Here is a 23,513-nt window from a genome sequence, read left to right on the forward strand (position 1 = left end):
CAGTCACCAAGGGCTGTGACCGTGTTTTCTTCAATTAAGGTTGGAGGATGAACAGGATGAACTGGGGGGACGAAGGTGAGCAAGTGCAAGTAAATAAAAGGAGAGAAGAAATGTGTGGAGTCATGTTGTGCTTTTCTTTAACATTAATATCATGCAGCTACACACACAGACACACATTAACATTAACTCCCCAATCAAACTACCTAATACTGTTAAAATTGGCAAAACAGATCTTAGCTGTGAAGACTGGTGGTGTCTTGTAGTAAGAAATAGTTGCAGCAGTATATTCAAGTAGTTCAGAATTTCTAGTGGAATTTCTTCAGAACATTCCACAAAAAAAGAAGTTATTCAGAATGGACGTCACCCCTCCAGGGTGGAATAACATCACAAAAAAGGTGAACTTGGTCTGCAACAATGTTTAGGTAAGCAGTACTAAGCAATGAAAAAAAAATATTCACAAGTAGGGCAGCACTCCTCCTTTACTGTCCTGCCATCTTCCCATGTCACAACCTGCTGCCATCTTGTCTCCAGGTAAATGACGCACGTAGCTGTCTACATGGCTTAAAAGAAAAAGTGATTCATCAGAACAGATGAGGTTCATGTGTCTATTGTAGGAGCTTTTGTAGGTGACTGACAGGGGTCAGCAGTTATAGACTATGCATCATCAATGATGACCAGCATTAACATTTTCAGCAATTAACATGTGCACCCATGTGCACCAACCTTCAGTACCACGATCATATCACCAGTTATATGGTTGCCTAACTAAGATCACATTTAGCAGTATGCCAAGATCAGTCCAGATGTTTGCCAGGTAGCACAAACACACACATCTATAAAGACAGGAGGGACATCAAAATACATATTTAGTGACAAACAGAGAATTTCATTACATTTTAAAAATCCTAAATCTGGTGGACACATGAAATAAGAGTACATCTACTGTGACATTAACCCACGGGCACAATGGGATAAGACAGAACACACATTTGTCTGTCACACAGACATAGATGGGAGACACATGCAATCCATCACAGAGAGAAAGGGACACACTTGTGTGTGTGTGTGTGTGTGTGTGTGTGTGTGTCCCACTGCACACACACACACACACACACACAGGGACAGTGGCACAGACCTAGTCTGACACTGCTGGCTTGTTATGTTGACATGTGGGGCGCGGTGACAGGCGCAGGCCGGCTGCGCCGATGAGTGATGGCTGAGATATTGACAGGGCCACTGCTGTAATTAAGGCTGGTCCCACAGGCAACTCCATTACTGGCTGACAGACAGAGGAGGAGCGGTGACAGCCTGAAACAGGCCACGTCTCTCACACAACCACTATCTTCCTTACACACATAAAACCTCTGCAGAGACAGACACCAGACTGCTCCACTCTTCCAGTTACTACTTTTTGATGACACGGTGACAGCACTATTCATAGGTAGGGCTAAATATTGCTGTAAGAACTGAGGAACTGGCAGGAACAACCGGAACAGCAGATGACAGAGCTGAATGCCTGTGTGTTCTTCTTCAGTGACACAATGTTGCATCAGTGAAAACTGCATATCAAAGGCATTAAGTGTGAATGTATTCATTACTGAAGGACAGATCCAGTTTCTATCTTCCCTCACACACCTCATAGTATCGCTTTCCTCATTCTCATTCCTTCCGAAATATCATCAACTCCCCTTGATTCTTTGATCACTTGTGGGGTGTGAGAACACTTGTCCCTGAGGGCTAAGTGTTTACTGAAGAGACAGAGAAGGGGGGGTGGAGGACAAAAACGGAGAAGAAGAAAAACATAGAGCAAGACAAGTCACTTGAAGGGGAAGAAAAAGTAGTTTCCCAGGTCAGTGCTGTGGTGTCAGATGCTGTCCCAGGAGAGGCGTAGCTGGGGACAGGGGAGAAACTGTCATCTAGCGAGTGGCTCCGACACTCGGGCCCTGGAAACGTCAATAGCAGGCGGGGTGGGGGGGTGATGGAGGGAAGGAGGTTCTCTTGTGGACCCTCACTCATTCTCCCAGCATCGACAGGCATACGGATCAATACTCAGCTCCCCACTAACAAGCTGCCTCGGGGTGTAGGCCAAGAAAAGAGAGAGAGGGAGACAGAGGGAGAGAGAGGAGAGAGGGAAAAGACAGATAGAGAGAGAAAAGAGGAGAGCAGAATGCCTGATGGCAGCCCAGTGACTCCCAGAGCTGTCCGTCTGGCTGCTGGGGAGGAAGAAGAAAAGAAAGAAAAAAAAAACATGGAGGAGAGAGAGAGAATGGATCAACTGGAGACATGGAGCGTAAAAGGTCAAAGGTCAGAAGGACCACTGCAGGCGACACACAAACATACACAGGAGCCTGTGGCTCATGCTGACACATGTGAGACAATTGATGGAGCACAGAGCGAGCAGATACATGTCTCCAACATACATACACACACACATTGTCCCACTTGCTGGCCAAGCCTGTGGCCCCTACGCTACATTCAGATTCACTTAGAAACTCACCTGCTGCTGGAGGATACCACAGACCTGCTGGAGCCAGCCCCGCCCCCCTGAAGCCTCTGAAGAGACTCTGTCCTCCTCCTACAAAACGCACAGGACAGTTCATGTTTTCCTTGTTAAACCCACACAAACACAAAGACACACAGGCATCCCCACCACTACAGAAGAATGATATTAAAATGGACTCATTACACCCTCCACTGCCCTTCAACTCTGACCTCAGCAAGGATATTCACCCTTGCTTGTGCGCACTTATGTACTTTATATCCTCTAATGACAGTTTATTTCCTTGAAGGTCAAGGGTTTTAATTTATATGTATCAAACCAACATTTCAATAACTTCCTCAGGGATGTAGCATTGAAGTGTGTGCTTCTCTAGAAGTCAGACCACCTACCCAACTTTAAAATGCTGGAATGATTCTATTTAAGTGAATCCAAATGGCAGGCATCAATTAAGCTTGTACGTGTCTAGTTTAATGTAACTAATTATGAAGTTGAATTCTTCCGCTGATTGTGGGAATAAGGGGACAATTACATTGTCACACAATATTCATGTAGGTACAGTATATACTAATTTTTTTCAGAAAGAGGTCGCAAAGAGCATTACAAAAAATACAGGTTGGGTCATTTATATGGATACACCTTAATAAAATGGGAATGGTTGGTGACATTGAACACATTTTATAAGTGGTCAGAAACTTGTAAATAACTCATGAAAGTATAAAGGTATGTTAAAACCAAGCACACCATTGTTTTTCTTGTGAAATTACCGATAAATTGGATGTGTCACATGACCCACTTCCTATTGAAAAAACAAAAGTTGAATCCAATGGCCGACTTCAAAATGGCCACTATAGTCACCACCCATCTTGAAAAGTTTTCCCCCTCACATTAATATCACCAACCATTCCCATTTTATTAAGGTGTATCCATATAAATGCCCCACCCTGTAGAAGGAACCAGGAAGGGAAGCGTTCTTTATACACTCTAACAGACTAATGCCTGGTTTACATTACAACATAGTCTTAAATACAACATATGGCTATTGAATGCATGAAGTAACGCATCAATTATGTTGTATGACTGACAAAATAAATGATACCCCATATGAATAAATTTAACATTTTGTTTTTATAAAAGTTTTATTGAAAAGTCTCACCTCTTCACTATCCAGCATCTCAGCCAAGTCCATCTCAGTGACATTAAGAATAGAGGCTGCGATGGATTGTGCCCGCTGGATAGACCTCTTAGACAGTCCATTACAGCTTCTGCCATTAAGGGCCTTCCTCTTTTGCCTCTTCCTCCTCCTCACCTGAATCTTCATGTCCTGCACATCACGCTCAGTCTCACTGGCCAGGGCCTGAGAAAAGGATGGAGACAGACAAGAAGAATAACAAATGAATAAACACTTAAATGAGCATATATTGAGATTGGCAGTGTGTGAATTATTAAGAGGGCTCTGGATTACCAGAGGGCCTCTTGACCCGGCACACATTTCAACACACTGATGTACCCGGACCTAAGCAAGGTGCCTGACCGCAAGGATTATGTGCCAGACAGCAAGAAGCTGCATACTAAAACTTTGAAGGTGCTCAGCCAAAATAATAGAGAATTACACAAACACGTTGAGAATGAAGAGGGAATAGACACTTTAGAACTCACACACTATTTAATTTATTTATTTGCTTTTATGTACAGAGGTGCTCATGGAAACAGCACAACTGTCTCATAAGACGCTAAATAATTAAGCTGTTAGGAACACTCAAAATGGTGCCTGGCAGGGTGGGGCTCACAGCAGGGGCTTTCATCGAGAGGAAAGGTGCGGCGCTAAACGGGAGCTGCCGCTAAATACAGAGAAACAATTAAATGTTAAAGCTGCCACTGTACATAAGAAAGTCAATAAAGCAAACTCCCCTTTGCTTCATTTTGAGCTTATTGATTGAAGCAATAATCTTCTGCATCATTCCCCCTAAGCCTAGTGAAAACCTGACCTTGGAATGGACAAGTCAGTGGAGAAATTACACACTCACAAACGTGCACTCGCTCAAAATGTTCATATTGCAGCATACATAAACCCTGGCTAATCACAAACAACGGTCCATGGTGCATTGCTGCATGGCTTCTTGCAGGTTCCCAGACATCTCCATTGCAGCCGACAGGCCCATAAGAAGCATTAAACAGCACATTACATTTCACTCGGGACACAGATATTAAACCCGGGCCTTCAGACGATGGACAGTGCTACAGGCATAAGGGTGATATAAAACAATGGACAATGCTAATTGCTGCAGTGAATTTGGTCAGAAAGTACTGTATTAGAAAAAATGTTTGATGTTGACCAGGTGGCAAACCATGGATACATGTAAAAAAAAAAGATAACTTTATTGCTGAAAATATGTTAAAAGACTGTAAACACACAAGATGACACCCATGTATGTGTGACTATACCAGTCCAATAAAGTTGTGAAATGCAATTTTCAGGTGATAGTTTCCAATATATTCACACTGTAGAAAGGGTTACATGGTTACAGTGCATTCAGGAGATTTCATTTTTTTTTTTTTAATTACTTTGAATTGATTTTTTTTTATTACTTTAAATGTCTGAATGAAATCATTGCTTTATGTTCAACTTTTGCCTTGTTTGCTATTTTTTTGTTTATTACATAACCTCACGTGTTATTTCATAGTTCTGTGTGTTCAGTTTTGTTGTATAAATGTAAAAAATGCAAGACTATTAATGAGTAGATGCGTCCAAACTTTTGACTGGTAATGTATACTGTATCTGGAGTGAGAAACAGAGCTCAAGGTCTTTTTTTGTCAAGTAAACTGGTGGTCTATTGCGTGAATATGGACATACAACAATACAAATTCGAAATAAAGTCTACCTTTCTTTCCTTCCAGAACTATGTCTTTTCCCCTTCCTTACGATGGGAAACTTCTTTCAAAAGATGTATTTCTCACAAAATCAAAGACACAATTAGAAGAGGTGATCTGCCTGCTCCTTGCGATCCCTGCGATCCCTGATGACTAATCCAGTAGGATGCCGTCTGAGTTCAGCAGCAGTGGAGATGGCCCAGGGTGGCCAGGGATGAGGGAGCACAGCGAGACCCATTAGCATCGCTGATCAATACATGACAAGCCTAAATCTCCCCAGGACAAAGACAAAGCCAATCAAAGAGTCCCAGCATCACACAGGGATCACCATCGCCGAGGGAACGCTGCCATGCGGCAGATCCGCATGGACAAGGAGGGTTATGGGAAATGCTGAGGCATATGCGCTTCCAGTGTTGACCGATGGGGGAAATGCTTTGATGTGCAGGCAGTGGTACAGAGGTGTTCTGATAAAGAAGGTGCAGAGGTTAAGAAAACACAGCAGCACGTGGGGGACAAAGCACTCATCTATAAGAAAATACTCCAGTCCTTCAAGATGACCAGTATTGTTTTTCTCAACAGAGATGACAATCAGTGTACTATTTGTGATGGCACATACCGCTACAAAATTATTGTGTTTTGTTACTGCTGCGGCATATTTTATATTTATTATTAGCATTAACTGCACCATGAAACTGCTTGTTTTTCTGCATGTATGACTATGTCTAACTCTGTGAAACACAGCACAGCATACAGTGCACATAATAAAATGTGTCCTCTGCTTTGAAAGGTGCCCGGGGAGCAGTGTGTGGGGACGATGCTTTTCTCAGTGGCTGCTCAGATTACAATGAGTACATGTTCAGTGCAACAAACTTTTCTGAGGCAGGTTGTGTGTTCGTATTTGTATTTTCATCATAGACTTCTCGAACAGAAAGCTTAGCACAAACCACAAAATGATATGAAATAAGGTGCCAAAAACATGATTATACGACACTACATCAAATTGAACATTATAGATGTAATTATATGTACTAGAATGACGTACGTGGATAAAGGTATGGAGTTGTTCCAGTTGGGAAGTGGCCAGACACAGTTGTTGCTGGACAGTCTCCAGGGCTTGGGAACTCTGCTGAGCCAGACCATGCATTTGCCTGGAGGCAGTGAGCTCCAGCTCAGCCATGGCCTTCTCACTGTGACCCAAACGCAGCTGCATGGCCTCCAGTTTCTGTTCCTGTAGAAGCCCACCAAAAAAAAAAAAAAAAGAGCTGTTTATATACAATATTATATATTGTATTATACATATATTTCTAACCCAGCCACTGGGGATGCATGTGACCATGTGTTTGTTGGTGCCGGACCCAAGCCCGGGTAAATGGCAAGGGTTGCATCAGGAGCTGTTCACAGTTATATACAGTATATACATATATATAATGAACACATGTGGAGTTATGTAGTGGAGACCTGGCCTCCAGTCACCGGACCTGAACCCAATTGAGAGGGTTGGGGTGATGGGTTGGGTGAAGGCAAAGGGGCCAACAAGTGCTAAACACCTCTGGAAACTCCTTCAAGACTGTTGTAAAACCATTTCAGGTGACGACCTCTTGAAGCTCATTGAGAGAATGCCAAGAGTGTGCAAAGCTGTAATCAGAGCAAATGGTGGCTATTTTGAAGAAACTACAATATACACATACTAAAATAAAACATGTTTTATTCTGGTACATAACTCCACATGTCTTCATTCATAATTTTGATGCCTTCAGTGAGACTCTACCAATGTAAATGGTCATGAAAATAAAGAAAACACTTTGAATGAGGAGGAGTGGCCTGTACTGTATATATAGTGGGAGTAGCCAAGTGGGTAACACACTCACCTTTGAATCAGAAAACCAAAGTCACAGGTTAAATCCCCACTTACTACCAAATGTGTACCCTGAGCAAGACACTAAACCCTGAGTGTCTCCAGGTAGACTGTCCCTGTAACTACTACTATTGTCACTCACTTTGGATAAGGGTGTCTGATATATGCCAGAAATGTAAATGTAAGTAAAACATACAGTTGGGAAACCAATTATCAGAACCTGTGCATAGCATGGATTTTGGCATGGAAGACTTCAAATGAAGCTCAAGTCCTATCAGAACCCTAGCATTTCTGAAGTGCTGCAAGAACACTGGGTCTGTAAGATCTGTAGAAACATTACTATACTTTTTTCTCCAGCTCTTCTTTGAACTTGAGACTGGAGGTCTCATGTTGGCTTTTCTCTGTGGTGGCCACACTCAGCCTCCTCTTCAGTGACTCAATGAAGGTCTTCCTGTTACTGGCCTCCTCTGATAAAGTCTTCACCTGAACATCAAAATCAAAACTGCTTTAGAATGAAAAAAATACTAATTCAGCTATAGTTTGCAAAATTCAAGATTCAGTATTCAACAACACAGGCAGGAAGAGCTGACAGTAGGGGTGTGCAGGAGCAGAGCCTGCACATCACCTGAAGGCATGGCCCTTTAGGTTGGTAATAGGACCCTGCACAATGCAGGGAAGAGCGCTGGAGCATCCAGCAGAGACGTGCAGGGGGAGGGCCTGCACATGCTCAGACGGCACCTCCGTGCGGTTCGGTAAGCGGTGTCTGGGAAGTCAGTACCTGCTGCCACACGAATACTGACCTGTACTTACCTTTCTGTTTGTTTTCAGTTCCTGTCCTTATGACACACGGGTTTTGGCCCTTGTGCCATATTGTTTGTGTTTATTAAAAATGTCCTGTGCCTGTGCTTTACTCCACCCTCCAACCGGTAGACTCTTTCAATGGGTTTTAACATGCCAGTAACATTTGACCCTTTCTGCGACAAAAAATGCAAGTAGTGCAGTGTGATAGAAATGATTTAAATAAGATTTTAGTTAAATGAATTGTGTGAGACCTTTTTCTCCAGATCTTCCACCATGTGCCTGTGGTTCTTCTCTGCCTCATGAAAGAACTTCAGCCTACTCTTCATGTCCTCCACCAACTGTCTCTTCATGGCCACATCACGCTCAGAGTGAGACACCCTGTGAATCATGGGTAAATGGGATAGACATATGAGTGAGAACTGGCATGCTCGTATGGTCAGGTCAGCTGAAATCAGTATGGGTAAGGCACAGCAAGGGAGACCAGAACTCCAAAACATAAAGCAAACATAGGATACATTTCAAACTGGAGAGAAGAATATGGAATATTGATGGAGCAGGTAGAAAAACAGTCACAGGACGCTTTAATAGCAAATTTCTAGCCTAACACTTAAAAGTAAGTTATTACTCTTTTACTCTACTCAAATAAGCTTATTAGAGGGCACCCAGGAAAACACGGCATCACAAAAGATAAGCTAGCGAGGGTCCCTTTGCTTTTATCTTTGCAAACTGGTCTATTTTAATAAGCATCAAAATCCATTTTCCATAATTTTAAATGGCTCTCAAATGATTGACTGTTGTCTGTTAGAGTTCTGTTAATGTAAAGGACAGCGAGCACTGGTGTTAAGTAAATGTCCCGGCCTCTCAGGACAGCATGTCCGAGAGCAAAAAGCTGAATTAATGGGCGGTCTGCTTATTGGAGTGACATTAAATTAAATGAGTGAACATGGCCCAGGGACCAGGGTCTGTGTTACCCAGTAGACTTGGCCATTAATGAGAAAAAGGCATATTGACCCTTCCACTGTGAAGCCTGGTCTGTCTGTCTCTACTGTTGACATATGGCCAAAAGCAATACTCACCTCCCCTCTCTCCACCTTCATTCTCTGTCCAATCTCTGACAAGGGACTTAGATGCTAATGACAATTAGATTATCTACTAAATCTAGTTTGGAAGACTCCACTGTCCACACAACAAAGACAGACATGAAAGTCTCAGAGAATTTAAATCACTCTTTTTTTTTTTTAAAGACCTGGGTGTCTGATGATGAGGGTGAAGCATTTCTGTATGTGCAAGCAATATAATAATGATATAAGTGGCCTCACAGTCATGCACGGCAGTCGTGCGCAAAAACAACAAAAGAGATTTAAACATGTATGGCACTGACAGACAACAGGGCTCAGATGAAAGCCAGGCCTTCATGAATAAGACAGGGCCCTTGGTGCCGGATATTGACTGAGGACACGGCAGCGTACTTTTGAAACTCCTTTTTTTTCCTCCTCAGCTCATTTTTTTTGAAGCCAGAGCACACGCTGCCCCTTGGTGCATGGCAATGTATTTTTCACAGTGTCTAGACATGTCTTTCATTCAAAAAAGACAAAGGGAAAGAGTTACTGATGCTGTGGGTCGCAAATTGTGACAAAGGCACATGGCTTTGCATTTCACACGCAGAAGGCTTTTGGGTGACTTGAAGGAGGACATTATGGCATGGAACAGACAGAGAAATCTCCACTCTGCCTGATTCTGATCTGCCAGCACTTTATTCTTATTCTCAGAGAGAAAAACAGACACACATGTGCACACAACTTAAATCAAAAGGGGGTTTATCACAGAAAACACAAGCAACAAGGATCCATGACCCAACGAAAACATAATATGATAGGCGTACATTTATAATATTATACAGTTGGAAATAATCAGGCCAATCAGGAACACAACATTGACAATGCAAAACTCTGGGCCAAACCATGGAGCAGCAGTTCTCCCCCTTGGAGTCAGATCCTGACACCCCCTCTTCTGGTCAAAACAGCTCTGAACAGAGAAACAAACTTGATCTTGACCTTTTATTTAGACATTAATAGCAGTAGAAGTGTAGTAAATGCCTCCATCAAAAATTTGTCCTGGCCAATTAATTTCAATTTCCAAGCACTTGCTAACTAATATACAATTTATTTAAACCCATTTGGTTTGCAAGATTGCTCACTAATAAAGAATTGATCAGTCTATAATTTCAAACAGCGAGAGACAGAACAATATAAATAAATACATAAATAAATAATGCACTTCAAAAAAAGTTCTAATTGGCATTTTCATATTCTTCCCCCATCAATCAGCAAGATTTCTGACTCTCAGATGTATTTTATACAGGTAAAAAGCTGACATTGGGAGCTTTTGAACTTGTTACCTGTATAAGAGACACCCTCCATCAAAGCAATTAATCTATCCAGATTCCAAACAAGACTGTGGTCCTAAACAAGGCATCCATGCACCAACAAATCTAGAGCAAGAACCGCCTTCCCTCAGTCGGGGTATTGAAAATGGGTTATGGGTGTGTATTCCACAATGACAATGATTCAATCCCCCTGAAATACCGTATCTGCAAATCTTGTGGCCAACTAAAAGAATCATCTGACCTCAAAGATGTTAACAAAAGGTTTTGCAATCAAAAACTAAACCACATTTTGCCAAGGTATCAAATACTTATTTAAGTAATTTATAACCATTTTAAAATGTATTTTTATGTTTTATTTGTTAATGTTCTGTCTCTCAGTGGTGAAATAAACCTACCATTAAAACCAATAATTTTTCCCTAGTTGTATTCCTCCCTTTTATGGTGTCACTGTAATGTGATAATCAGTGTTACACCGCCTGTCAGCAGTTTTAATATTGTGGTGATGAGAGATAAAGGAAAAAAGTGGCAAAAATTTGACTGCATAAGTGACATTGCACAGCCCTGTGTGCGCGCACACGTGTGTGTGGGGATGTTTGTGTATGTGTGTGCATGCTGATCCTTCTTCCCTCCCTCAGGACTGATAGAATCAATAACTTCCTCCAAGTCTCTACTTCATCACTCTAGTCTCAACACACACCAAACACACATCTGCTCATGCCGCTGTAGATGTGGATAATCACACTAAATCCCTTCAGGCAATGAGGACACCAGTAGAACCACAGAGCGTAAGGGATCGTCAAGGTGCTGGACTGTGCAAATGTGTCTTTGTTCGTATGTCTTTGAGACACCCAAATGCCCTGTCAGGAAAAATGATTTATCTTATTTTGCTGCGTGAGGCTACATTTAGACTGTTTCTTGTTTCATAGAGAAACCTGTACATTTACGGTAATATATATTAATAATATTGCACAAATGTACTCTTATAAAAGTCTTTACGTTAATCATCTGCTGTAACACTCATGACAGTTTATATAAACTGACTAAATATAATCATGTTATGAAGCTTTATCAACCAATGTTATTATATTGGTTTTTTTTGTTGCTGAAAAATTTAATACTTCAAGAGATTAATAATTATAGCCTAATTAATGTATGCTTTGAACAATTAAATGAAAAATAAAAAAACATTAATAGAAAGTAATGGCAGAAAATGTTTCAACAAATATAGCAAAAAGTCATTGCAGTCATCCACAAAATATATGTCCTCAAGGCCAAAGTGAAAATTGCACATTTGACCCAATGGTGGCACTAGAGACATGGATGCATGGGCAGCAAACCTGCATGGGTTATTTGGGGAAGCTTCTCCAAAAAGGCTAATCAAGTAGTACACTAAAACTGAAAAAGCAGAGAAGGAAAGGCAAGAAAACTGAAGATGAATAATAATAAGAAAAAAAATAAGGAGACAGAAAATAATCAACAGACTTCTAGTGCTACATAGCTGGACTGGAGCTGCAGCAAGCAGGAAACTTCCACAAGGTGGAATCAGACATTACGGAGCAGTAGAGAATAATAGAGACATAAAGAACTGAGGGGAAAAACAGACAAAAAAAGAACAGTAGTAAAAAGATTATGACAGTCAAAACATGGGAAAAGAGCACTCACTTTTCTTGGAGTTCTTTGAGCCTTTGGTCCCTGTCGGCGAGCTCTGCTCTGAGGCCCTTGTTGGTTGTTGTAAGCTTGGTCACCTCGTTACTGGCACACTGAAAAGGTAAATTCTTTAGTCACCCTACCTATAAACCACTCCTTTCTGTTTCTCAATAAAAATATATATACACACGTCCATGTGATTATACAGATGATGAAAATTTGGGTGCACCCGCTGAGGTTTTCCCTCTCTCTTTTGCACTCAAATCTTCATCAATACTCACTACAGCTCACCTTCAGCTTGGCCTGTAGCTGCTTGACCTCCGTCTCTACCTGTTTGAGAACAAGACTGCTGGGATCCAGGATGGGGCTCCCGCTTTGGGAGGAGGGGGCGGCAGACAAGGGAATTGCCTGCTGCTGCATCCGCTTCCACTGCTCCAGCTCCAACTCCAGATGCTTCTTCTGCAGCTCCACCTGCGCCAGGTCTGTAGTCAGCTTCTACACGCCAATGCACATACAAACATACAGACTGACTTAAATTACTTGAACGGCAAAGTCATTGGTGAGAACGCACATGAATTAGCTTCAGATATACTCTCAGTGTCCGTTTTATAAGAGACACCTATGCTGTAACAAATGTATAACACATCAGCATTGTAAGTAATTCACTTCTAACCAACAGTGGTCCCTGAGTCAGAAACAGATCCTTGATAAATGGCCGGGAAAGTGCTGACAAGTGCATATGCAGACATTCCTAATAAAGTGGTCAAGAAGTATAATATCTTAATAAATCGGCCAAAGTGACATCTAAGGAGACTTGAGGGACAGTTTTGTTTTTGCAATAGGAACAGACATTACTCCCAACTGACAAGCAAAACAATTAGCCATGAGATTAAGCAAATAAAAAGCACAGATGCATAATAAGCACAAAGGGAGGGAAATGCAGAGCCTCAGTCATCAGCCACTGGTGTATTAGCACAATGCAGCGCCGCGGGCTCGTCAGCAGGCATGTTTTAACAGAAGAGCTCGATTAAACCCTCTCCTCATGCTAATGAAGAGCCATAAGATTCCCATTTTCTGCCGTGTTGTGATTGACAGCTTTAATAGAGCCATCTCTGGCCCGTCCCAGTGCACTGTGGGAGTTTATCATCATCAAGTGTTAGAAGAGCCAAAAAGATGAAAGAATGAGTTAATTGTGGCTGCAGCAAATTCCACAGTTCAGGTAAAAGGGTTTGAAATCACAGAGGAGTGCCGTGCATGAAATATATTAGCAGGTCCTGTCCCCTCTATCCTATTACAGGGCTATATAATACACTCAATAAAGGATACACAGTCAACAGAACCATTCCTTATCAAAGATCACAGTTATGCTCATGGACAAATGAGGGGCAAAATGATACTACACACACTCACACATTCTGAGGGAAAAAAGTGTGTTACAAAAACCACAAAGTCTCTGAGGCCTCCACCGCGTTCCACACATCAGAATTATTGATATCTGGCTGCCTGCTGACACCTTTTAATAGAAACCTTTTTGTTTTAGGTTTCTTGGTCTCGGAGACAGCAGGGGTGATATTAAGAGTGGCATTGATGGCGGTTCCCGTAAATGCAGGGTTTGATTTCAGTGTCTGGTGTGAGGGCAGTCGCGTGTGTGTGTGACACGACTGCTGCAGAGTGCCATTAGAGACAAAAGCTCAGCCTTTTGTTAAGATGCCAGCTTTCCCAGTGCCACCAAAGACGTGCTTGAAAATAGCAACAAGATTGCTGCAATTGTGCACCTCAACCACAGCCTGATTTGATGAGCATGTCAACATCAAACCCACAGTACAGATAAACATCCCTCACATCAATGTAAGTATTAAAGGCATGATAATAAAAGAGTGTATTGACTGATCCGGAAATGCTGTGACAATGTAGAGAAACGTAGTTTGGCCAGTCACCCTGGGCTTGTTTTTACCATGAAATATCAAATATTTGTCAAAAAAAAGTCACCAGTGTCAGAAAGGTGGGCTTATATAGGGTTATAGGGAAATTTTTTCCATACCTCGCTGCTTTCTATCAGCGCAGTCACACACATTACTCTCACCGATTAAGGTGTGTTATGTCACTGTAATTACACGCCTCTGCAACATGTTTGATGTGCACACCCCAGATATGCCGAACTCCTGTCAGACATGCTTGTTGGTGCGGTGTAATCCAGTTGTAATCCGGAAACCTTGCTAAAAGGCAGAGCGATCCACACCTGCATACTACAGCAGGCGCCTGTCGAGGCGGCACACTTTAAGACCCCTCAAGTGGGACAGCTGTTTAAGGTCGGACCATAATCCCGTATTATCCCTAACCTAAACCCCCTTTCCCTTTCTAGACCCCCAACCTGTCACCTGACTTCCAACCATGTCTCCGCCCTCTCTCCCATTCTACATGCAAAAAAGTGAATAATCACAGAACATGACAAAGTGAAGAGAGGGAAGTAAAAAGTAATGTCCCTGTAATTAGACCCATTTCCTCAGCAAAAGCAGGGTCTACTTAGCAGCCTTGGTGAAATAAAGACACACAAAAGGAACATTCTTTCAGGGTTAAGAGAGGCAACATAAGAACAGTGCATCATTTGAGGGTCAAATTGAATGACTACCTACAATTACAGAAGATGAGTAAGAAGAAAACACTAGAATAAAGCAGTGCACGTGCACCACCACCACCCCATATGAAACATGCGTTTAACAGCGTTAAAACATTCAAAGTGTCACATATGCTGCTAATTTTGATGCAGAGTTCATGCACTATAATTATATGACTAACTTCAAGAGACACATCATTTCAACCCTCATGTGTACTTGAATATACAAGGACTGACCTATATGTAACTTAATTTATCATTAATCAATTAGTTGATTCAAGCAATCAATCATTAACCTTTACAGTATGACTATGATGTAACGGTGATCACTCCTCCACTAAGGAAAGTTGATGATAATACTGAAAACATCTGATTTGATTGGCTTGGGAGTAGTGAACAAATCCTGGTACATACTAGCTATCCTACTAGAAATGTAAATTACTTAGATTTGTTAGCAGGGGAAGACAAACACAGCAAAATAATAAAAATAAAAATCCTACAACACCCAAAGCCAAGTCCCAATGGCCACAACATATTTGTGAGCCTTTACGAAAAATTCAGGGCTGCACAAACAGTGCAAATTTACAGTTTCCCCCAAAAGACAAAAAGACAGCGGAAACAGAATCAGCTCAGAAAGCATCCAAATGAAATGGGCAAGTAACAACCCGGTGCTTTTCAAGGATATGGTGTAACCTCGTGCAAACAGACTCCTCAGGGAGGACAGCCAGAGGGGTGAGGGGCATCTCATTGGACAGTCCTAGCTGGAGTAGCACAGTCCCGTTCTCAAACCCCTACTCCGGCCGCCGTCATTACTCCAGCAAACGACAGCCCCCTGGAGGTGCCATCTTAGGGCCAATTAGGGAGGTAGTTTGGAACTGAGGCAGTGCGGAGGGTGTGGGACCTCCTGCCCTTTTTCGGGAAAGAGAAGCCCTCTTCCTCTTCCAGGCCCTGGTGCATGAATACTGCAGGAGGACAAGGCCAACAAACAAACAAAACGGACCAGAGAAAAGTTTTGGACCCCCCCTTGCCCTGCAGTAGTGTCATTATTTCACATTACTGCAATACCGTGGTGGGATAGCTCAGATAAAGAGAGAAAGGTGAAGGCATGAAAGAATACAGACAGACAGACAGACAGACATGATGTCAGACAGGCAGGCACACAGACAGGCTGGACGAAAGGGCAACGAAGGATTAGAACAGAAACAGTGAGAGTCAAAGAGTGAGGTACTGTCACAGCAACAAAATGAACAAGTAAGGAAGTGTTTAATTTTTTGAATATGTGTGGATGTGACAACAGGGGCGATGAGTGTGTGTGTGTGTGTGTGTGTGTGTGTGTGTGTGAGAGAGTGAGAGAGAGAGAGAGAGAGAGAGAGAGAAAGTGGAAGATCGGGGGTCCAGCGCCGGGCCTCTGGAGGGACAGCAATGCTGACCTGCTGTATGAGGAAGACTCCTAATCAGGCCTCTGGTGGGCTTGGCATTTCAGGACCTGCCTGCTCTGTCCGGCTCTGTCTGCTACCTGTCCAACTAACTACACAACCAACTCTGAAGGGAAAGAAGACACTTTTTTGTGTGTGTATGAAAACTATGTAATAATCCCTTTAATTTACATCTTGTCACAAGCACATGCATACATTTACAGAATTTGATTGTGCAGACCTACTGTCATCTTCAGCATTGGACAACACGCTATCTTATAAAAGTAGACCCTTTCCAAAACTATTTCCCCAGAATTTCAGTTGCAGGGCTCACACCAATTAATTTGAGGTGGAACATTTTTAATTAAGCAAATTAAAAGTTGGCCAAATTACCCAAATATTTTATGCCATTAGCTGTTTATTATCACCTGAGCCATGCAGCACTGTATGTGATAACTCGGCTACTATTTCAGAGGTGGCTGAATGTGGTGTGAGGAGACTGAGACTGGGCTACCTTTTCTGAATTTTAAAAGTTCATAATACTGTACAGCTGTTAAGAGAGCCAGGGCTACTGTGTATGACTGAGTGTGTGAACATTATACAGATAATTGGGGCAATGGTAGTGCCAGAAAGTGAGATATAAGTGAGAGGAGCGAATGTGTGTGTGTGTGTGTGTGTGTGTGTGTGTGTGTGTGTGAGAGAGAGAGAAGCAGTGCTCTGTGACTCTGACCTCTCTCCTTGAGAGGGCAGCCCTGTCAGCCACACACTTATTAAGCATGATAAGGGCAAAGGAACTGTTGTTCATCCAGGAGTTTGAGAAGGGAAAAAATACTGAGGGAGAAATATAGAGGAAAAAGATAGCAAGAATTTGAGAAAGATGGAAAGTAAAAAGAGTGAATGAGGGAGCAGGCGGCATGGATACAGTACCTGGGAGAGCTGCTGACTGCTGCTCAGTCTCTGGTTGAGGCTGTGAAGCTGGCCGCTCATCCTGCTGCCGCTCTCCTCTAGATCCTTGGCCCTTCGCTCGGCCTCGTCCCGACCCTGACGCACAACCATCAGCTGCTGCTGCAGAGAGAGAATGCGCTGGCGCAGGGTGGGGGTGAGAGCTCTAGTCCTTCTCCTCATCTTCTTCCTCTGCTCCTGGGATTTATATTCTGGATATAATAGAAATTCAAAACTGGTAAAGACAAAAATTGATCATTTGATATATATATCAGTGCTTACGAATATACTTATTATATTCATAATACTTAATTTATATTATAAAATTCATGTTAACGATGCAAAGTCATTCAGAACATTTACTTTTACACAACAAAGTAAATCTAATACTTTTGTCAGTCAGACTAAAACTGGACTAGTCTGATCGAAATTTTAATACATGGAACTTCTCATATCCTGACTAACACACCCAGATAATCAAGCAACTCCTGCATGTATACAATCAATGGACCCAGGTCTCTCTACAGGCTTCTTTTAGTACTGGAGGTAAACTTTAATCAGTCAATAAATCAATTTCCCTCCTGTGCATGTATACAGGTACAAGGACAATTAAATGTCCAAACAGTCCCACTAAATGTTCAAATGGTTAAATGTCCAAGTAGTCCAATAAAATGTCCAATTGGTTACATGTCCAAATAGTCCAATTAAATGTTCAAATGGTTAAATGACTATAGCTTGACTAAACTGTAAACATACCGATTGATGTCAGATGCAAAAACACAGAGGATCTGAAGGAAAATGTGTTCTTTCCACACACAGACATAGACCTAGCAATTCCATATTCAGAAACACACTCATACAATGTAAACAAATCTGTAGGAAAATATAAGTCAATAGGAAGCATCGCATGGTTATGGACTTAGAGACAAGCAATGCCAATATAATACCTACAATTAGGTTCTTAGGACTCCTATTGGTGGGTATTGGTAATCCTATTGGTATTGTTTATTTACGTATGCCCAATACAAATAACTTTAAATTTACACAATGTACCAAACTACTGTGCCCTACTGTTGAGTTCCATCTCTGTCTGATTTTAACTAATGGAAACTCTTGCAATATCACAGGAAGTGATGGGACTTACCTGTGTGTGCAGGAAGCTCCTTTGCTGCCAAATCTACCAGGGGCATGGCCATGTACCTGCAGCCCAGCTGGGAGGGGTGGAAACAGAAAGAGCATGACACACTGAAGAAGCATTGAGAAGGAATAAGGGGGGTACAGTTTAACGTAACACAACGTGGCATCTCCTGACAGGGTGACACCAAGGCATAAAAGCGTTTGTAGTCACATCAAAGCCTTCTGGCTTCTCCCCCTCTTTTGTATTGAGTGGCTGTTAAAAGGTTTTGATCACACTCCCTCTCTCCCTTGCTCCTCCAGTTTGATCACGGATACATCCGGAAGCTCTTTAGTGTGACACGGGCAGTGCGGTGCTCTGCTGTCATGGCGATGAGTGCCGGCGGAGCTGACGAGCATGTGGGGGCAGAGTGGGGGGCTGGTGGGTGGTGGTGTAGTAGAATCTCAGGGAGGCACTGACAGCTCAAGAATTGCAATTCCATAACAAACGATGAGCAGAACTTCCTTCTCAACTATCCATCCCTACAAAAGTTGTTATAATACCAAAACTTTGCGATTATATATATATATATATACACACACACACACACACACACACACACACATACACACACACACAAATACAGACAAATACACACAAACACAAAATTTGGTATAACATACCTCATTACTGTAGCATATACTTTTACATGACTATGATTAATTCATTTACATCCAGAGAATAAATTAAATAAATTTATATTAACTATCTTAATCATGCTAACATCAAATGGGGGTACAAAACTTCCCATACTTGCACAAGATCAACTTACTGGATTGTTTACTTTTTATATGGACAAAGCACCTTTCTGATAGTTAGAGAATGTTGACGCTTTTACATATAGGCTACTAAATTTGATAGACTGCCCTTTGAACAAATGACTAGGGAGCTGTTATTCAAGGTAATTATTAATAAAAGTGCCTGCACCAGAAAACCTAGTGCCAAAAAATTGGTATGCCCTTGGATCAAGAGAAAGGCTAGAGGAGACCTCTGGGGGGAAAAAACACAGGGACTGACCTTGTGTGAGATCTTAGGGTAGCACGGCCTAATATGAGGTTGACTGTCAGAAGATTCCTCTTCGCTGGCACTGGGGAAACAATGGGGGGCATATGAATGCTATGGCAAAAGGTTGATGGAGCTGATACTTGTTTCTGCAAAGGAATGGATAGTAGTTATCGGCAGGTTTTGCTTTGGTGAGACTTGATGTGGCAGACATGCATGTGGTTTTAGCAAAAGATGACTTACCCGGTTTCTGAATTTAATTTGTTTCACTGTGTGTCTGTGTGTGTGTGTGTGTGTGTGTGTGTGTGTGTGTGTGTGTGTGTGTGTGTGTGTATTTGAGTGACAGAGAGTGAGAGCCTGAGCCATGTGTCTCATGCTACTACTGCATTACATCTTGACACATAGCACATATTGAGAAACACATTTAAAAACACATCATTGATTTGTTATGGTATTGCTAGATTCAGCCGAGAACAGTAGTACCATTAAGGATCCTACAGGGGATAGGCCAGTGGAGATTCCAAGGAGATGGATTGTATTTAAAAATGTTGCAACAGCACGTTGTTAGGAAGTGCGGAAAAATAAATACCACCAGGGCGAAGTGTTTGAAACCAAATCATTCCACCCATCAATACGTAAACCCTGGTGCAGTGGCTTTGCATAAAACATACATGAAATAATTAGTGTGGATGGCTCTTAATTTAGGGGCTGTTAAACAGCTTGTAGACATCTGGTAGCAAGCCGAGGAGGGTCATTCAAAATTTATCTAAGTAAATTAAACGGAAGCACATACACATGGGTGTATGAGTCTGTGTAAGAGAGCTGGGGGGAAAAAATAAAAATAAAAAAAAATAACACAGAGGCTCATCGCTAGATCAACGTGTCACAAGATACCTAAATGACCGGTGAAGTCTGCATGGGAATCCTCCACTGTCAGAAGGTGAATATGCAAAGCAGAACCAAATTAAATCAACCTGCCAAACTGTCAATTCCGGTGCTCATGAATGGCTGAAAATGGCATTGCTAGAAGACCTCGGAGTGGAGGCTCAACCCCGGCGCTTCCCTGGCACCGCTTCAACTCCAGCGCACAGAGGTGGCTAATTCTGCATGCAAATTTCAGTCAATAAGCTCCAAGCAAGACGTCCCAGGATATTTCAAAGGATCTGACAGTTTCCCCCCCTCCGTCTTCTTCTTCCTCTTCTTTTTCTCCCTGTACCCCCCTCTTTTTGTGCTCCTGAATACCAACTAGACAGGAGCCTGAAATTCAATCACCCATTTGCTAACACTTTGCATATGCACACTGTCCCTCACTGGAAAAATAATGAAAGAAAGGAGACAGGAAAAAGAGAATATATCAGTGCATCTGTGTAGCAGTGAGAGTGTGTATATGCATGTATGTGTATGTGTTTCAGATAGTGTGTGTACCTGTCTGCGCTCACGTCCTCCCATCCGTCCCTGACCGGGCTCTGGTTCCTCGTTTCTTTAGCTGCGGTGAGGTGAAGTCTCTGTGCCAGGAGGGAGGCTTTGGGCCGGGGAACTCTAGATCTCACCCTAGCACTCACTATTGGTCCCTTTGCACCGCACTGGGCAGTTACCCTGTGGAAGTGCTGTTCGGCCCGAAGCACGCCCACCTCTTGCCTGAGTTGAAGCTGCCGCTGCTTGGCCTGAGATGCCTCTCTCCTGGCCTCGTCTGTCTCTCTTCTGCAGCGCTCCACCTCGGCCTGCAAAGCCTGGAGCTCACTTAGATGCTTCTCCCACTCAGCTGTGGCCTGGGCATGGACTGCCTCCTCCTGCGCAGCACCCTGCCTGCGTAGACGACGCAGTGAGGTTTGCAGACTGTTGTGGGTTTTGACCAGGGTGTCATTGGCTGCCTGGAGCTTTTGGTTGTCTTGTCGCAGCCGATCAGTCTCCTTCTCCAGAGATAACATCTTTTGCTCTAGTTGCTCTATCTGGAAGAAGATATTGTTTGGATTTACTGTAATCAATTTAAAAAAATTGATGAACACCTCATTTTATAGATACATATTTATATATTCATCATTTATATCAAACTGTACTTTAATTTTATATAATTTTAGACATTCAATAAAAACTAAATGAATCATTGTAAATGGGAAAGTACACTTAATCTAATGACTAGACATGCCCTTGACGTGGTCCTTTGACACCACCACCAAGATAAAGCATATGCACACATACACAGACTCATAGACACCCCCTGACCGACAGTAAAAACGACATCCAACAAGCATTAGCATAAAATAGGCTACAGTGATGAGCAACTAGCATGGCGCTCTCCTCATAACCCTGTTACCCATGGCTAAACACAAAAGTGGCCAATTTGGTCTCTTTGTTAGATCTTCATGGCAAGCGCTGGAGAAGAGGGATGCCTGCTGGGTGTATACCCCCAGGCTAATCACTGCCTTTTATTTAGCTTTTTCTCTGCCCTCTGGTTAGCATGTTACCTTTCAAACAAAATTACCCCCCCCTTTCTTTCTTCAGCTTAGCTCGTGACAGAAATACTAGTGACTGTGACACACAAACACACGAACACACACACATGCACAGTGAAGTAACTATTGTTGAAAAAATGATTTCAATTATGTGGAGTTTGCAAGAATACATTAGCAGGAATCTGCCCCTGCAGGTTATTATATTTAACATGGTGCTTGTCATTCAGTAATAAAGGTGATGACAGGTCCCATTACAAGACCATATGGCAGATGCTGGCGCAGCTCGCAATGGCATCACGTGCTATAAATAATTCTCAAACAGTATCATTCCTGCACTCCATGAGTCCCACTTATTGACTAGATAGTTCCCTAAAACAACACACAGCAAACATTTATCAGCGAACATTTATCATTATAGTGGAGATAACCAAAATTACCATTGCTACATTTGTTTCTCTGAATTACATCCAGCTCCACATCTACAATACTACTTTGGCTGAATCTCATAAATTCCATGCACATTACTGTTTGTGTGTGTGTGTGTGTGGGTGGGTGTGTGTGTGTGTGTGTGTGTGTGTGTATATATACACACACACACACACACACACACACACACACACACATTTCCTTTTTTTTAATCTACAGATTGTGTATTGTCTGCAAATAAGATCTTAATTGTTTTAGATTCTTTTGAGTAATTGGCCGATCAACATGATTCTGATGCTGATTCTAGTCATCAGCTTTGTTTCTTTTTGTCTCTGATGCTCTGTATTTCATCTGAACCACTAGTAAATATGTATTAAATAATAGGGTGGCACACATATATTGATTAACAAGCACATCTCTTTTTGCCTTTGTACATTTAATAGTGTGGCAGCAGAGTACTTAAGTACTGCAATTAAAAACAAAAAGACCAAGATGAGTCAGGAGACAGACACTCTTTTGTACTGCTTCACCCCTACAGTGCCCTGTCCTTATAATTGGATCAAGCAGTGACAGCATGGTGGCGTACCTTCTGAAAAGACTGCCGCAGTCTCTCCGCTGTGTGCTTTTTGGGAGAGCTGCTCCTGACCTCATCCTCTTCCTGCGCCACTTTCTGAAGCATCTCTGTTGAAACGGAACAAAGCGTGTGTTACAGACAGAAAGTCGGCCCTGGTGTCATCAGCGGATGACGGAAAACTAGTGTATTAAAAAGAGAGGGGGAAAAATTATGTCAATTATCATTAATTGCACGCAATTTCTATTCCTTTTCATCACAGCTATTCTTCCGGTGAGTTTTTTCTTTTTAAACTGAAAAAGAAGAGCTGATTAAGAATCATAATGTCAGAGTGCATTTTTCAACTTTTGCAACACCTTTACATTTGTCTCAATACTGCCATAGTGCAAATTATGAGCAAATAAAGAAGTCTTTAATCAAACAGGTTTATTGCGACATGTATTCATTGGAACATTAGGACAGTGTCTTTGTGTGGTTCAAGATGGAACAGGAAGAGGCCAATTTGGAAGGCAGAACTTTTCCTCCTCTGTTGCTAAAACTTTAATGTGCAACACGGATGCTCATTTGTTGGATGAAAATTTCCTGAAAAATTCAGACTCCTGACTTTTCGGGTCAGTTGACCTCCATGTGAGTGGAGAAGGGGGGCTTGACACTCCAGACTCCTGCTGTTCCCTTCACATGGCCTCTCTCTCCTTCTCTCTCTTCCACACTCCTGCTCTCTTTTCCACATGCCCCTTAAGAAGTTTGTTACTTTAAATTAGGCGTCTCTTTTGTCTCTAGAGCATGTCAGATGTTATAAGGCACAGTGTGGCTGGGCTGGTGAAGACATGTCACCTCATAGAATCCTAACCGCCCTCCC

At 42.3% G+C, this 23,513-nt stretch overlaps 1 protein-coding gene across 5 annotated transcripts in view; it reads right to left on the reverse strand.

Moving 5' to 3' along the window:
• cntln (centlein, centrosomal protein) overlaps positions 1–23,513 on the reverse strand; it is an 83,628-nt gene that overhangs the window by 7,401 nt on the left and 52,714 nt on the right. For all 5 annotated transcript variants that reach the window (XM_028977585.1, XM_028977587.1, XM_028977583.1 and 2 more), the window contains exons 15-26: positions 22,670–22,764; positions 20,630–21,153; positions 19,220–19,289; positions 18,173–18,239; positions 17,014–17,240; positions 12,349–12,552; positions 12,073–12,170; positions 8,276–8,402; positions 7,569–7,706; positions 6,411–6,596; positions 3,654–3,854; positions 2,498–2,575 (exon numbers count right to left, since the gene is read on the reverse strand). In XM_028977585.1, the coding sequence (XP_028833418.1) occupies positions 2,498–2,575; positions 3,654–3,854; positions 6,411–6,596; positions 7,569–7,706; positions 8,276–8,402; positions 12,073–12,170; positions 12,349–12,552; positions 17,014–17,240; positions 18,173–18,239; positions 19,220–19,289; positions 20,630–21,153; positions 22,670–22,764 (2,015 nt within the window). The remainder of the gene's footprint in view (positions 1–2,497; positions 2,576–3,653; positions 3,855–6,410; positions 6,597–7,568; positions 7,707–8,275; positions 8,403–12,072; positions 12,171–12,348; positions 12,553–17,013; positions 17,241–18,172; positions 18,240–19,219; positions 19,290–20,629; positions 21,154–22,669; positions 22,765–23,513) is intronic.

The sequence above is a fragment of the Denticeps clupeoides genome, chromosome 4 (genome assembly GCF_900700375.1).
Source record: "Denticeps clupeoides chromosome 4, fDenClu1.1, whole genome shotgun sequence".
In the NCBI taxonomy this organism is placed as follows: domain Eukaryota; kingdom Metazoa; phylum Chordata; class Actinopteri; order Clupeiformes; family Denticipitidae; genus Denticeps; species Denticeps clupeoides.